Source organism: Belonocnema kinseyi, chromosome 7 (assembly GCF_010883055.1).
Source record: "Belonocnema kinseyi isolate 2016_QV_RU_SX_M_011 chromosome 7, B_treatae_v1, whole genome shotgun sequence".
Lineage (NCBI taxonomy): Eukaryota > Metazoa > Arthropoda > Insecta > Hymenoptera > Cynipidae > Belonocnema > Belonocnema kinseyi.
This window is the reverse complement of record NC_046663.1, coordinates 84889936-84905577: the sequence shown is the minus strand read 5'-3', so window position 1 is coordinate 84905577 and position 15642 is coordinate 84889936. Positions and strand designations below refer to the sequence as shown.

General features: G+C 26.3%; 1 protein-coding gene across 3 annotated transcripts in view; it reads left to right on the top strand.

The window, feature by feature from the left end:
* Window positions 1-15642, top strand: part of LOC117176088 (transcriptional repressor CTCFL) — a 44381-nt gene that overhangs the window by 15324 nt on the left and 13415 nt on the right. For 2 of the 3 annotated variants that reach the window (XM_033366109.1, XM_033366108.1), the window contains exons 7-11: window positions 3746-3896; window positions 11084-11225; window positions 11337-11609; window positions 14142-14278; window positions 14520-14692. In XM_033366109.1, the coding sequence (XP_033222000.1) occupies window positions 3746-3896; window positions 11084-11225; window positions 11337-11609; window positions 14142-14278; window positions 14520-14692 (876 nt within the window). The remainder of the gene's footprint in view (window positions 1-3745; window positions 3897-11083; window positions 11226-11336; window positions 11610-14141; window positions 14279-14519; window positions 14693-15642) is intronic. The other variant, XM_033366110.1, reaches the window with a different exon arrangement.

The following is a 15642-nucleotide window of genomic DNA, read 5'->3' as shown; positions in this document are numbered from 1 at the left end:
CGACAAAATCCGGCTATTCGTACCGAAATTCTGGTGCAAATAACCATAGCCTGATTTTACACGAAGTGTAGATTTTTGCAGGTTTTAAACAAAAAATGTATGAGCTTTTTAAGAATTGTGAGGGGCTTCAAAAGAATAAAAAAAATTTCTTTAGGTTACTAGGAAAATTGAAAATGATTTTTTTATTTGGAAAAATTGTTTCAAATTCGAATAATTTGGAACGATATTTAAAAGTTATGAAAAACTTTTTATCATCATTTTATATTTGAAAAAATTTGAAACGACATGTAGATTTTACAAGACTGAAATAAAATTTTGAAGCTTTTAAAGGATATTTAAACTATTTAAAATTAAAATAATTAAATTTTTAATGTAAAAATTGTTCAGTTAAAAGAAAATTTATTCGTTCAAGTCATAATGTTTCTAGCTTAAAAATGGTTAAAATATTATTAAATTTAATTGTTAATTCATCGATTAATTCTTCAATTTAGAGCGTTTAAAATTATATTGTGGATTTATATTTTTGGAACTGAATCTGAATCTTTAAACTATACAATTTATAAGAGTAAAAAATTCTCAACTTCTCAATTTAAATGCATTTAATTTAAAATTGTTTAATTGAAAAATGTTAATACTTTTCGTTTGGTAGGCGTTAGTTATTGAGCATTTTAATACCATGTTTTCGAGTGCTTTCATTTCCATTTTATTTTCATGAATTAAAATTGAAAAATGTTTAGCTTTAGATTTCGAGCTTTTAATTTAATAGACAGTGAAAAATGTTTACGAACCGGGAAATGACTGGGAATTTTTTCTTCGATTAAAATGGCCACCCTGTTTTTGACTGAAAAAAAACGTTGAACAATTGAGAAAAGAATTGATTAAGTTGAAGTTAAATATTTAAAATTTTGCAGTTCATCGGGTTTTAATGAATAATTTTTTATTGCAAATTTGTAAAAGCTTTCTATTTATACGCATGATTTATTTAGCGCTTGAATTAAAAAATTTTAAGCTTTAATTATAAAAGTTAAAATTTCAAAAGTATTCCACTTTCAGTGTTTTAATTTGCAGTTTAGTTTTGATTACTTCAAAGGAGCAAATTTTCAGTTTCAAGAGTACGAATTTTTTTATTTTAATGAGCCTATTCAATTCTTTCTAATGTGCATTTTTTATTTGCAGTCAAAAGGTTGTTATTTTTCGACCTAGGATGAAAAATATTGAGAAGATTGCAAATATATCATTTTAAATGACATATATGGTGCACAATAAATTTCTCCATATTTGAGAAAAAAATTCGAAACCTAAGTTTTTGGTCGTTTATTGACGATTCTTCATTATTGTCTTTTAAAATGTTACCATTTCTTTAAAATTTAAACATAGAAGCTTTTCTTTGGAATTAAATTAAAACTTCAATAAAATGCAACAATTTACAATAAAATAAAAAAAAATACAAAATTCGTCAGAATAAAAAAAAGTTGTACTTTCACTGTAATATTAGTTGCAATTTATTGAATTTATTTGTAAATTCCGAAAAATAATTTTAGTTATTTGAACATTTTTTCATATTTTCCACCAAGGTTGTACATTTGTACAATAAACTACTAATATTTACAAAATGACTTTCAGTACAGTTTTTCAATATTTCAAATTTGCGAAATCTTGTATTTTTTTTGGTGAAGATTTGTATTTAATACAATATTTTACGTAAAATTAAAAATGTTTTTATGATGTCAAACACCCAAATTAAAAAATGCATAAACCTGTACTTTCCTGCCATACCTTGTAGATTCTTAAAAATATTTATAAAAAGTTATATAAATTTTTGAATTGTCGAAACTTATACTTTATTATTATTTCTTTTTAACTTTTCTACTAGAAAATACAATAAAAAATGCGCCTTGTTTATTTAATTGTTTTTCCTTGTTAAATTTTGTACATTTTAATATATGAAAGTACATGTTTTAACAAAAAATTACAGTTGTCGAATTGTTGTGCTTTCTTGTAACAATTTTTTCCATCGGGAATTAATAAAGTAGTTTAACTTTGAAACAAGTAGTTGATTTTTTTATCCAAAAAAGATGAATTTTCTACACAAAAATGTGGTAGCTTATATTTGTTCCAAGAAAAGATTTTCCTTTTAAATCCAAAAACAGTCGAATTAAACCGAGACAGATGAATTTCCAACAAAATAGTTGAATTCTCCACCAAAAAAGATGAATTTTCAATCAATTGTTTTTTTAAATAAGATTAATTTTTAACCAGAAAATACGAATTTTCAACGAAGAAGATGAATTATCTAAAAAAAACGAGTTTTCAACATATTACATATATTTTTAACTAATCAATTTAAACAGTAGATGTGATGTTATTCCACATTTTATTTTATTAATTTTTAATGCATATTTTTTCCTTTCTCGATTTTTCAAAGTTAAAAGTTACATTTTTAAATTAAAAAAGATTAATTTTGTGCATAAAAATGGAGCTGCTGCATTTTTATTCAAAAAATTGATTTTTTACCATTTTGTTGACTTTCGAGTCAAAAATACAACTTTTCTACAAAACAGTTGAATTTTAAACCAAGAATTATGACTTTGTACAAAATTGTTGAATGTTCAACAAAAACATTCAATTTTGAAGCAAATATTAAATTTGTAACCGAAGAAAATTTTTCATTGAAAAGAAAAACCAGATGAATTTAACAAACAAAACGAATTTTTAACAAAATAAATACATTTGCAATCAAATAGTTAAATTTTCTACCAATTTTTGAGCCGAAAATACAATTTTTTTTACAAAACAGTTGAATTTTCAACTCTAAAGTGTCAATTTTCAACCAAAATTTAATTTTTAATTGTAACAGCTTAATTTTTTACCATACAGTTTCGTTTTTAAGCAAAAAGATTAAATTTTTATTAAAGAAAATATGCATTTTTAAATCAAACAAATGAAGTCAAGAAATAAAAGGAATTTGAATCAAATTGTTCAAATTTCAAGCCGAAAATAACAATTTTCAACAAAACTGTAAAATTTTCAAACAAGCTTTTATGAGTTTTTAACCAAATTGTTGAATGTTTAACAAAATAATTTAATTTTGAACCAAATAATAAATCTTTAACCCCAATGAGATCAATTATTAACCAAAAATTTAATATTAGATATTTTAACCGAAAAGATTCAACTTTTAACCATAAATAGTTGGATATTCTTATTGGGTTCTATAGATTCAGTTCAAAATAATTGGAAAAATGACAAGGGGGGGGGGGGGAACTGTAAGACCTGTGACATATAAATAGGCATTTTTGAAAATGTATACACTAAAGAATAACATTTAAAATACGCAAGTTTATTTTTTACATTTAAAAAATGTTAAGCTAGAAAACTTGAAATTGTCTTTAAAAATAAGTTTAATTATCGATTGCACACTTTTTGATTTCTGAGTATGAAACATTTAAGGCCCTGAAGAAGTGATTAGTACCTGTTTAATCTTCTGATAAGATTTTTATTTCTCCCATTAAAAAAGGAAAAAAATCGGAAATGGTATAATAATTTTACCAACAAAAAGAGTTTAATAAAAACATTCATTTTCACATCACAACACCTTCTATTCTTTATTTCCATTAATATTAGTTTAATACTTGAAAAATGTGAGGACACTATTTACATTATTTTTAATCTCTGAATTGAGTCCGAGGCTTCATCATATCTTTCAGTCAAGGATTAGAGCTTACGATTTTCTGTATTTTTTCAGTGTCCACATTGCACCTATGCGAGTCCCGATACTTTCAAATTGAAGCGGCACTTGCGAATCCATACGGGTGAAAAACCCTACGAGTGCGACATCTGCCAGGCGAGATTCACTCAGTCCAACAGCTTGAAGGCCCATAAGTTGGTCCACAATGGTGAGTTTGGAAACTGAAAATATTGGTTGTATTTAATGGTTTAACCAACTATTTCTTTCAGTGATGCGAGATTTTTTTTTTTTTTTTTTTTTTTTAATACCGACTGCTAATAACACACACTGCTAGCAATTGAGCGGTTTAATGCAATCCCAACCTACTTGCATTTTCGGGGTGTCGAGCGACCTTGAAAACCTGGAATTCTCATTGATTTTTTTTCACCTTGAAAACCTGGAACTCTCCTGTAATTTTTCAAGAGAACCTTGAATTAAATTTTATCCTTTTAAAACAGTAATTTTATTGAAATGCGAAAAGTAATTTAAATCTTTTAATCTATTATGAAAGAATCCTCTCGTTTAGAAGACTTCTTGCTACTGAAAAGTTTTCTATTTTGAATGAATTTTGTCTCCGCTCATATAGAATTTGAAAGTTACATTTTTTTATGATGTTCAAGTTACAAATTATAAAAATTCTTATTTAAAAATTTCGACGTTAATTCAGTTTCAGAATTAGAATGAGCCATGGCGATGTAACGGATTTTTCAAAGGTTTCACCATTAGGTTTTTGAGCGTGCTCGAGATTAAAAAACATTACTCAAGATTTCAAAACATTTCAAAAATGTTCAATTATGTTAAAATATTTGAAAGATTTAAAAAAAGGCGTGTACAGTACACCAGATTTCAAAGATTTTAAAACATTTAGAAGATTTTAAACGATTTAAAAACGTTTCAATGATATCAATTAAACACGAAATATTTCGAAAATATTTCAAAGATGTTGAATTAATTCAAAGGTTTCAACAAATTAGAGAAGATTTCATAAGATTTCAATGATTTCAGATGAACACAAAAGATTTCAGAAACAAATATTAAAGAAAGCTTTCACAAAGATTTCAAAGACGATTTATGTTCGCAAAAAATTAAGAATTTGTTTATTTCTGGTTCTGCTTTCTTTAAAAATGCATGGTCAATAAACAATAAAATGGCACATTCTATTACATCTGGAACAAACGGTTATTTCATTATTTAATTTACAAAAGGAGACCTGGGACTTCTTGACCTGGAAAATCTGGACAAGACCTTAAATTTCGTTCCTAACAATGGCTGGACACTCTGATTTTTAGAAGTCTCTTTATTTTATTCGTTTTTTTAAGTTGTGCGTAAAACAAGTGAAAACGAGTGACTTCTGAAAAACAGTAGGTTATTATTGCACCCCAACTGTTCAATTTCTTGCATAATTTTACGAAGAACAGGCCTCACAGTTTGGGTTCCTATATTCCCTATTGTACCATATGTGCAGTTGAGGTCCCTAAATTACCATGTTTTCAAGATTTGGCCCCTATGTGCAGTCCATAATGTAACTTTTAATAATGTCACTTTTCTTTCAATAAATTAACTTGAGGGTTAATCACTATTCAGTTCACGTCTATACCTATTTATAAATTGTCTTGAATTCGTTAAATATTTCAGGGTATTTTTTAAAGATTCAGAGAAATTTTTAAATACATTTCAAATAATTTGAAGGGATTCTTAACATTTTAGGGTATGAGCTTTTAGTTTGAAATATTTTAGGATAAAGAATGTTATAGAATTTCAGAATATATGGAAAGATTTTACAGGACCTATAAGATTTAAAATTTTTTAAAAAGATTTCATTGTATTTTATAAAGTTTCCGAGGATTTCCATGATTAAAAGTTTTTTTCTTAATGTTCTCAGTGTAATTTAATTAATTTCCCGGGATTTTAGGAAATGTCGCCAGATTTCATAGAATTTCACAGGATTGAATAATATTTTAGTGGATTTATAGAATTTATTTAAGAGAAGTGAGGTATGTTGCAGGGTTTTAAGGATTTGGAATTCACCTTGAATTCTTATTTATCCTCAATTTTTTGGAATTCTCTTGAATCTTACGAAATCACGTGCATTTTTAAAAATTGATTCATTGACCCTGAGGATCAATTGATACAACAATCAAAGGATTTGAAATGTTTAAAATTATTTTTTGTTCAAATTCCTTGGCATTTTCAAGTGCTTTAACAAAATTTCAAAAGATTTTTTATTATTTTAAATATTTTAGGTTATTTTAAAAGATTATAAAGCAATTTTTAATTCATTTTTATAATTTAATGGGATTTCAAAAAATTTGAAATATTTAATGGTAATTTAAAAGATTTCCAGGCGTTTTAAAGGACTTAAAAGAAGTTTCAAGAGATTTCAAAAGATATAAAACAATTTGAAATATTTTAGGAAAAATATTCCCATATTTTAAAAAATTTAGTTCAAAAGTTTGAAGGGATTTCAAAAAAATTTTAATGTTTTAAGGAATTTTAAAAGATTTTTAGTCATTTTCGAAAGATTTAAACAATTTTAAGGGATTATTCCAAGAGTTTCAATAATTTAAAGGAATTTTAATAAATATTGGTTCCCAAAGAATTTTTTTTAGGATCTTTTTAGGATCTTTGATTTGAAATTAGTAGCGCTTCAAAGATTTGAGAAAATTACAATTATTCTTTAATTCACCCTTCATTCTTTTAAATGCTTCTAAATTTTCATGAATTTCTTTAATTTACTTGAATTCTTCTAAATTCAATTCTATTCAATTCAGTGGATTTCTTTTTGAACTTTAAATTGTTTTTATTTAATAGGATTTTTTAGTTTTTTAACATCTTTTCCAGTTTATTTGAATTTTTTTGAATTTAAATTGAGTTGTTTTGAAGTCTTATGAAATTATCCTGAATTTGTTGTTCTTTGAGGGAGAAAAAAGTACCATTTGCTCCCTATATTTTATCCCATAGGGACAGTGAGGCCTGGAAGAGCAGGTTTGGGACTTACACCACTATTTACACTATTTGACACTTTTTTAAGCTATTCCACTATTTTCTTATAATTTCCTTTTAATACCACTCATTCTTGACACCGTCATTAAAAATATTTTCAAACTTCGTCTTTGATTGGCCAAAATGGAATAAATTCAAATTAGATTATTAAAAAATGATCAAATTCATATTTCGATTGTACTATTTCTAAGTATAAATCATTTTTATTTAACTTTATTTTAATCGCATTCAAGATTATAAAATATTAAATTAGAAGCGTTCAAAAGTAAAAAAGATTAGAATTTAACAATTTAAAAATAAAGAAGTTCCAAATAGTGTCAAAGTTTTTTGTTTTGAAAGTATTTTAAATTAGAAATCGTTAACAAGTGAAAAGGTTTCAAATAGTAAAGATTCGAGTTTGGAAAAGACTTTAGTTGCAATTAAACGGAATAGAAAATTAACATTTTTCGACTTTGCAAGAAGTTAAATTTACAACAAAAATAGAGCATGGAAATTATTCTGCATTAAAGAAAAAACCTTTAAATTAATAAAAAAATGTAATTCAGGCAAGTCAATTTATAAATGCATGTCAACTGTAAATTTGTCTTATTTGAAAATAATGTGAGCTGATGAGTTTAAAATTTTAGAAAGAACTATTTTAGACGTGAATCAATACTTTCATTGAAGAGTGATTTATATATGGGCGTTCGTAAAATTGCAGGCCAATTTCTTTTTTAATAATTCAAAATATTAAAAAATTTATGGGATTTAAAAACACTTCAAAGTTAAATTTAACGTATTTAGAACGAATTATTTAAATAGATTTAAATAAAAATTCTATAGCATCCCTGGTATACGAAATGGAATTGGGAAGATGTGTACTAAATTTCTTAAAATTATAAGAAAATATCAAATTAGTACTTCTATAAATTAAGTTTCGAATATGTGCACATATAATTTGCAAATCTATAGGATCTAATGCGCATTTTCTCTTTGAAACGCACTTTTTTGGGTATCTGCGCGCATGCGCACTTTTGAGATCATTAATTTTGCACACCGGCGAAATAAAAATATTCTTAAAAATTCTTTTAAGAGATATACACAAATTTGGCTGTATGCTATCAAATAGGATCGGAACTTCGCCTTTTTTGCGCACTTGTATCACACATATATATTATGTATTTTTCTATATGTATAGCGTTTGATCTAACTTTTTTCGTTAAAACAAAAGCAACAAGAATGTTACAAGTTGGAGTTCATCTTAAAATTGTACTCTGTATTCCTATAAAGAGATATATTTTTTGAAATTTCATGCGACTGATGTCACCTTTGCGATAAAAAAAATAATTCTAGTCGATACTAGACCTGCGTGATTTATGTTATAAATTTATTATTTAAAAAAATTTCATCATTATTTTTGCTATTATTTTTTTAATTGTACGCCACTATTGACACTTTTTTATCTCTGAAGTGAGTCCGAGCCCTGATTTCAATTACACACATTCATAAAATTGCGTTGCTTTACCTGAAATGTAAAAAGTTAAGGCTGTTACTACTAATTAGAGTTTAGCTATTTATAAGTGCAGAAGAGAAATAGATTTGATTATTAACAATTAGCATTTAGTGTGAGAACAAATTGATTTTTATTTTTTATCTTCTGTTAATTCGAAGAAGGAATACAAATTCTGCAGGTTATTCTTAAAAAATCTTTTGCTAAATTGAGTTTAGATAAGAACATGATGTAATACGATAAGAGATACAGAATATCTGTGTTTTGATCGTTAGGGATTATTTTTGTCTACTTGTTTAATTTTGGTTGTAGTCTGATGTTTATATTATTTTTGTATTCTGTGAAAATCAGTTTTATCTAATATTTTCAAACTATACATAAGAATAATTGATAGCTTTCATGTAACTGATTTAAAAGTCATAAGAATATAATTTGTTCACTTCAATATTATTTTATGCATTTTTATTTTATTTGTAAAATTTATTTATTCAAGATATATCTGAATAATTTGTTGACATTTTAAACTCAAATGGAACGCTTTAAGTTCTAGAATGAGTCACTAGCGCAATTTTGAAGATAAAACGTAGATTAAACAGTTTTCGAGAACTTTTTCTGGTTGAGAATTCATCTTCGTGATTAAAAATTTTATTTTTTTGTTAAACATTCAACAACATTTTATTTGAAAATTATGCTATTTGGTTGAAAATTCAACTGTTTTGTTGTAAAGATAAATATTTTGTCAAAAAATGAACTATATATTAGTTTTTAACAAATATTTGGATTTTAAATAAAAGAATTAAATTTTAAATCAAATAATACAGTTTTTAATAAACAAAAAATGAATTTTCAACCAAAACTTCTACAGCTTGAATCTTCAAAAATTTGCTTGAATATTTTTCTCTTTTGACTGAAGAATCTGTCTTGGTTGAAAATTTGTCTATTTGGTTTGAAAATTCATCTCTTTTGATAGAAATTTCATCTTTTTGATAAAAAATGCAACTGTTTAATTAAAGATTAATCTATTTGGTTGAGCATTTAAGTATTTTGTTTACAATTCGTGTTTTTTTTAAATTACAATTTTAAAGGTCTTCTATTAGATTTTTTTGTTCAGAATTCATCTATTTCGGTTAGAGAATTTGACTATTTTTGGCTGAAGATTGTACACTTTTGTTAAAAATTCATTTTTTTAGATTGAAAATAATGTTCTCAGCTGAAAATTTAAATAATCCAATTTTGCTTGAACATTTATCGTTTTTCGTTGAAAATTCCACTATTTGGTTGATAATTCATGCATTTAATTGAAAATTAATCTTCTTGACTGAAAATGGAACTAGTACGTGGAAAGTTAAACTATTTCGATAAAAATTTATTTTATTAGTTCAAGATTCATCTCTTTGGTAGAAAATTCGCTTTTTTGGGTTTAAAAGCAATTTTTTGAACTGAAAATTTAACTACATTTTTGGTCGCAAATTATCTTTTTTGTTAAAAATTCATATTTCCGGGTTAAAAATTCAACTATTTAGTAGAAAATAATTATGGGTTGGAAATTTTATTATTTTAATAGAAAATTTAACTCTTTAGTTAAAATTTCAACTCTTTTGTAGAGAATTTGCATTCTTTGTTTGAAATTCGAACATATTACTTCACATTTTATTTCTCTATTGCCTGAAAAATCGTTCTTGGTTGAAAATTCAACTCTTCTGATGAAAATTCGCCTTTCTTGTTTGTAAAATCATATTTTTTGTGGTAGAAATTCCATCTTTTTTGGTTCAAAATGTAACTGTTTGGTTGAAAATTCATCTATTTTGTTCAAGATTTATCATTTTTAATTGAGAATTTAAGACCTCTGCTAAAAATCGATAGTCTTTCTTTGAAAATTACACTATTTTATTTCAAATTCATTTTTTTTCTTTGCAAATTCATTTTTTATACTGAAAATTTAACTATTCCTTTTTTGTTTCATTTTCGTATTATTTTTATTTAGTTGAAAATATAACTATTTTGTCAACAAATCGTCTTTTTGGTTGAATTCTACAGGTTTTAATTTAAATGTCAATTATAACAGTTTTTGTAATGAATTAATCTTTGTTTGTTGTTGAAAATTCAACTACTTGGTTATGAATAATCTGTTTTGGTAAAAAATAAAAAATTATTTGAAAATTCATTCAAACCGAATCGATTGGCTTATAATATTAATAAATTTTATTGAAGTGTAAGGAAGCTATGGTAATTCACAATATTTGAAAAAACGGTTTTTTTATAGTAAAACTTTTTTCATTAAAAATCGATTCTTACAGTAAAAATGTTCTCATTCTCATCATTTGAAACATCTCTTTTTGAACAGAAAACCTGTTTTAATGGACACAGTTCAAAGTTGATGCATAAATAGAAAGGACTTCTTCATTATAAAATTTCAAATATAATAATTTTCACAATTTTTGCAAAAAAAAAACATAAAGTTGGGAAAGAGATAGCGTGCGACGAAACTGTCCCCTTCTCTTTTCCAGCTCCAAAAATTTTACCATTTCAAATATAATATTTGATTTGCCTTTTGTGGCTCAAAAATTGTTTGTATTATTCTGTAATTTTGTATTTTTTGTAAATTTATATTTTCAAATAGATCAAAATAAAAATGTTAGTTAGCACTAATACAAACAAAGTGGAAATACTCAAGATGGAATTCACAGCTAGTTTATAAAATATAGAACGGACTAAAAAAGTATTTTTACACAATAATGTAAAACCTCTCCCACATATTATTTCAAAAATTTTGATTAAAAGTAATTTTTTGAAAAAGTCATTTCTCTATAGGATAAGTATGATATTTTTCAGTATTTTATACATTTTGTATTATTTTTGAACAGTTGGAGACAAACCTGTATTCCAGTGTGAGCTTTGCCCGACAACATGTGGTAGAAAAACAGATCTCAGAATTCATGTGCAGAAATTACACACTTCAGATAAACCGCTGAAGTGTAAACGCTGCGGAAAAACATTCCCTGACAGGTTCGTCTTCGTTTGATGTGATTTATCGTTGCTGGCTTTATTTATTTTTAGTAAAATTACTTGGAAAAACGTCAGACATATACTTTTTCATGTCTATTTTTCTGTCTTTAGGTACAGTTATAAACTTCACAGTAAAACGCACGAGGGAGAAAAGTGTTACAAATGTGACCTCTGCCCTTATGCTTCAATATCTGCGCGCCATCTCGAAAGCCATATGCTCATCCACACGGATCAAAAGCCATACCAGTGCGATAGTTGTTATCAGTCCTTCAGGCAAAAACAACTTTTGAAGCGGCACTGCAATCTCTACCACAATCCTTCTTATGTTCCTCCGCCGCCTCAGGAGAAAACGCATCAATGCCCAGAATGCGAGAGACCATTCAGGTAATCTTAAATTGAAGTCTTGCCTTTAAGGAGGAACGATCTCTTTATCATCCAATTATCAGATTTTGTTCAAAATTTGAAAATTGGCGGGTATTGACAATCTGAACGCGCTCTCCAAATATTGTCTAGTTCAGAAGACAAAAAATTAACGTTCTGTCTAATTATGATGGAATCATTATGATAATTTAATAAAGTTGAAAAGACTTGCTTCTATAAGGTTGTATTGTCTTGTATTCGAAAAACGTTTCTTTTGTAAATAAATATTTGGAAGTCGCAGTGAAATTATAAAGGACAAAATTAATTTGAATTTAATACTAAAAGCAAATTTTGGTTGCTTTATTATTAATTTATATCAATTTAAAACTTTTTAAAGGTCATATCGGATCCCTCTGAAAGAAAAACAAATTTTTTGTTACGTATTTTACTTTCTAAGGTTGATGGGTAATAAATGCAAAAAGATTATCTCAGAAAGAACCTTACCCTATTCTGTGATTAAAAGTATTTTATGCAGAAGGTGATCACTTTTTTAGAGTTCCAAAATGTGTCAAAGTCACATACTTTTGGATCATCTTTTGTGCCGTGAAACCAGAGAAAAGTGAGGGAATTTTGAAAATGAATTTTACGGGCCTCCCTGATATAATATTCTTTTTATTAATTTATTTACTTTGTATTTATATTTCTTTTTTTCTTCAGTTGCTTCCTATTGGCTATTATAATTTTAGTTAAGAATTGTATTATTTTTGTGCAATTTTAACATTTTTGTTGAAAATTCAGCTCAAATCTGGTCGCATTTTCGGTTTAAAAATTTCATCTCATTTGCTAGAATTTTCAATTTTTTGTTCAATAATGCACATATTTGGTTGAAAATTAATCTTCTTGGTTGAAAATGTTTTTGTTGTTGTTAAAAATTATTTTTTTACTGAAATTTTCACGTTTGGTTGAAAGTCAATGCCTTTGGGTGAAAAATAAACTAAACTGCTGAAAATGTTTTTGTTTACTTCAAAATTATTATTTTTTAAACTACAAATGTAGCTTTTCCATTTTTGTTGAAAATTGATCTTTTTTAATTGAAAATTAGTCTTTTTTCGAATAAAACTAATCTTGGTGGGATTTGATAATATTTTTTGGATAAACTTTTTTTTGTTTCGTGACTGAAAAATCTTTATTTGTTAAAAATGTTTATCATTTTTTGGTAAAAAATTAATCTTTTCGTCTGAAAATTCGCGTTTTTTGGTGATATTTATCCTTGTAAGTTAAAAATTTAACTACATGTTTGATTACAAATTTAATTATTCTGTTGAAATTTTGCCGTTTGGCTTAAGAGTTCAATAGTCTGGATGATTTTTTTTTCTTTCTTAACTGCACAATCTTTATTTGTTGAAAATTCGTCTTTTTAATTGGAAAATTCAACTTCTGGGTTCAAGTATTAACTGGGTTCGTATGTTTGAACATTCGTCATTTTAGTATAAACTTGATCTCTTTGGTTGGAAATTGAACTATTTAGTTAAAAAATCGTTTTTTATTTGTTGTTCGAAATTTATCTTTTTACCGAAAATTGAAATTTTTTACTTTTTGTTGAAGTTTATTCTTTTTTAGTTGAAAATTTAACTTTTTGTTTGAGAATTCATGTATTTTTTTAATTTTATGCGTGTGTCGAGAATCAACTTTTTTGTTTTAAAAATCGTCTTTTTGGTTGAGAATTCATTTATGTAGGTTACAAATTCAACTGTATGGTGAAATCTTCAACTATTTAGTTGAAAATTGACCTAATTTGTTGAAAATTCAACTCTTCGGTTGAAAAGTTAACTATTTTGTTGAAAATTCTTTTTTTTTGTTTGTTTAAATATCAAATGTATTTTTTGCTGGGAATTCATCTTTATGTTGAAATTTAAACTTTTTGAGTTGAAGATTTAACTGTTTTTGGTTACAGCCAAACCTTTTTTGTTGTTTTTTTTTTTTTTGAAAATTCGAGAATTTGGTTGAAAGTTCAAATTTTTAGGTTGAAAATTCCAGTATTTGGAAAAAATTCAACCTTTTTGTTGAAAATTCGTCCTTATGGAGTGAAAATTAATTTTTAAATAAAATCAACTGTTTTATAACAATTTTCAATTATTTGGTTGAAAATGCAAGTATTTTTTCTTAAATTTTAATCTTTTTGTTTGAAAATTCGACAATTTGATTGAAAATTCAAAAGTTTGGTTAAAAATGTAATTAGTTTGTTGGGTATTTAATTATTTTGCTGAAAATTATACTGTTTTTATGAAAGTAAACTATTTTTTTAAAAAGTAATCTTTTTTGATCGAGGAAAAATCATCGTTTTGGATTGAAAATTAATCATTTATGCTGGAATTGTTTTTTTTTATTTGAAGTATATAAATAATTAACTTAATTAAATGATAATAATCAGAGACAAGTGAAGAAATTTTTTAAATTAAGTTTTGCGCCCATCCTGTTTTAAAGAGATTAAAATCAGGATCGTTTCAATTAAAAAAATATTATATTGAACAAAAAATGTGTTTCTTTAAATTACAGACATAAAGGTAATCTTATTCGTCACATGGCTGTTCACGATCCAGAATCGTCTTTGCAAGAAAAGCAGCAAGCCTTGAAAATGGGCAGGCAAAAGAAAATCCAAATCATTGATGGTCAAAGAGTCGAAGTCATGACAGGTTAGCCTTTTTCTTTTAAAAACAATGTCTAATTTTTATGGAAAGTTCGTTCGATTGACAAAGATTTTTGTACACAGTTTAATTATTACTATACTCTACCATAAACAATATATCACTCGAAGTATAGAAATTTCATATCAATCGAACAAGGACTGATACTTGCATTTACAGAAACGCTTACGAAATGATCAGTCCAGTCTCTGATTCATAGACTAATGTGCTTTTGGTAATGTGGAAACAGGTGATTTAGCTTCTAAACTTAAAGGTTACGACGACGACGACGACGAAGAGGAAGAAGACGAAGAGGAAGAGGAGGAGGATGATGACATGATGGCTGTCGAAGGAAGTGATGGTCAGCAGTACGTTGTGCTCGAAGTCATCCAACTCGCTGACAATCAGGGATCAGATCAGGGGGTGAGGCATTTTTCAAGTCGATTTCATATCAATTGTAAACTTTAGGCTGTTTTTGCTGAAAATTCGTTTTTTTTCTCGTCTTTGGTAGAAAAGAAATATAATTAGTTGAAACTTCATCTGTTTGGTTAACAAATAATTTCTACAGTTGAAAATTAACCTATTTTGTTGGAAATTCGTGATTTTATTTAGTTGGGAATAAATCTTTTTTGGTAAAAAATTCATATTTTGAGTTGAAAATTCAACTGTTTGGATAAAATTACGATTTTGGCTTGCAAATTCATCATTTTAGGCAAAAATTAATTCATTTTGTTAAACATTTTACTATGATGTTGAACATTCGATTTTTAGTTAAAAATTAATTTTTCTAATAGAAAATTAACTGTTCCATTTTTGTTTGAAAACAGTTTTTTTTTAATTTGAAAATTCATTTATTTGTTTGAAAACTCGTTCTTTGTTTAAATTGAAAATTCAATTGTATTGGTATAAAATTCTTATTTCTGGGTTAATTATTCAAATATTTTGCAGACAGTTCGCCTCTGGCTTGAAAATTCAATATTTATATATATTATTTTTTTCTTATTGCCTGAAAAATCTTTCTTGGTGGAAAATTCGACTACTCTGTTTAAAATTAATTTCCTTAGGTTGATGATTCATCATTTTAGTTTTAAAAAAAACTTTATTTAAAATTTAACAATTTTATTGAAAATATTTTTTGTTTGTTTGAAAATTAATTTCTTTATCTGAAATTGTAACTATTCCATATCTGGTTCAAAATTGATCTTCTTCATTTGAAATCTCTACTGTTTGGTTGAAAATTCATCTTTTGTGGTAGAATATTAATCTTCTTGGTGAATAATTGAGACTCCGGATTCTATAACCACGCATAAAATTTGCCTGGCCGCTTCAGGCCGCTCGAGTTGGCCCCTGATGGCTTGAAAATCAGTTTTCGA